At 40.3% G+C, this 1,468-nt stretch overlaps 1 protein-coding gene across 1 annotated transcript in view; it reads left to right on the top strand.

The window, feature by feature from the left end:
* Positions 1-395: 395 nt before the first annotated feature.
* Positions 396-1,468, top strand: part of LOC110019407 (WAT1-related protein At5g07050-like) — a 1,304-nt gene continuing 231 nt past the window's right edge. The window contains 5 exon segments of the mRNA XM_020717044.1: positions 396-716; positions 806-985; positions 1,068-1,264; positions 1,267-1,316; positions 1,410-1,466. Of these exon segments, the coding sequence (XP_020572703.1) occupies positions 505-716; positions 806-985; positions 1,068-1,264; positions 1,267-1,316; positions 1,410-1,466 (696 nt within the window). The 5' untranslated portion in view covers positions 396-504.

Here is a 1,468-nt window from a genome sequence, read left to right as displayed (position 1 = left end):
TCTTTTCTCCACCTCAGAAGAAAAATATTTATCTTTTTAAATTCTCACAACCAAAAAATTTCAATTTTTTTTTTTCTTAAACTGCCCACAAAAAATTCAATTTTTTTTACCACTTTCATTTTCTTAATCCCTGCCCTTTAAATTAAACGAACCTCTGAAGTCAACTTCAAAAACAGCCAAAAGCAACTGTGGATTTAAACCTTCAAAATTTTCCATTTTTTTAATTTGTAATGAAAAAACTCTTAGGACAAATTTATGATTTGATGCTTAAATTCGTGTGTGCGTGCGAGCGAGATAGAAAGAGAGAGAGACAGAACATTCCATGGGAGTATTGAGAAAAAAATCCCTAGGTCCCACTTGAGCACGCTCCCCTTACTATAAATATGCTAAGGCTATCACCACATTCCCTCAAGAGCACAAGAACCAGCTTCCCTTACCAGTCAGGTTTGCTCTTCTCATGTACTCAAATCCAATCTCTGCATAAAGAAAGAAGAAGAAGAGAAAATGGCCTGTCAGTTGAGCCAAGGTAAAAACAACAGTTTCTTTCAGAGATGCAAACCTTACATCGCCATGATCTCCCTTCAATTCGGTTACGCTGGCATGAACGTCATCACCAAAGTCTCACTCAACCATGGAATGAGCCACTATGTACTAGTTGTTTATCGTCATGCTTTCGCTACTCTCTCCATCGCCCCATTCGCTCTCTTCCTCGAAAGGTTTCCATCATTTTCCTCCGCTTCATTATTCAATCCTTCTTCGTTGCTCAAATTCATCAATCTCAACCAATTTTTGCTTCTAATGACAGAAAAGTTAGACCTAAAATCACATTCACCATGTTCCTGCAAATATTTGTGCTGGCCTTGCTTGGACCAGTGATAGACCAGAACTTCTACTATGCCGGGCTAAAGTTTACTTCCCCAACCTTCTCCTGTGCCATGAGCAACATGCTTCCTGCCATGACTTTCGTCATGGCAGTGATCTGCAGGTGACAGAGCAGAGACTGAATAGAGATTTGCGCTTTGTTGAGAATGAAGTTTTTACTAAGTTTGAGTTTTTTTCTTACTTAGGATGGAGAAGCTGAACCTCAAGAAGGTGATATATCAAGCTAAGGTTGTTGGGACTGTTGTGACTGTAGTTGGGGCGATGATGATGACACTCTACAAGGGTCCTCTTGTGGAGCTGTTTTGGACGAAGTACATTCATACTCAACAATCAGCCCCTGCACCAGCTGCCGCCATGGCTGCCGATAAGGGTTGGGTTAAAGGCTCCTTCTCATCATAGCTACCTTTGCATGGGCTTCTCTTTTCATTCTCCAGGTGAAATCTTTAGTATATTTTTTTATTGTTTTAAAGATTATGCTACTTTTGGGGTGCTGAAAGAGAAAATTATGGCTTAATGATTAACGGCAGGCTGCAACGCTGAAGAAGTATACTGCGCAGCTCACCCTCACCTCATTGATTTGCTTTGT

Source organism: Phalaenopsis equestris, unplaced genomic scaffold (genome assembly GCF_001263595.1).
Source record: "Phalaenopsis equestris unplaced genomic scaffold, ASM126359v1 Scaffold000055, whole genome shotgun sequence".
Taxonomy (NCBI): Eukaryota; Viridiplantae; Streptophyta; class Magnoliopsida; order Asparagales; family Orchidaceae; genus Phalaenopsis; species Phalaenopsis equestris.
The sequence above is the reverse complement of the archived record's forward strand: the minus strand, read 5'-3'. Positions and strand labels throughout refer to the sequence as shown.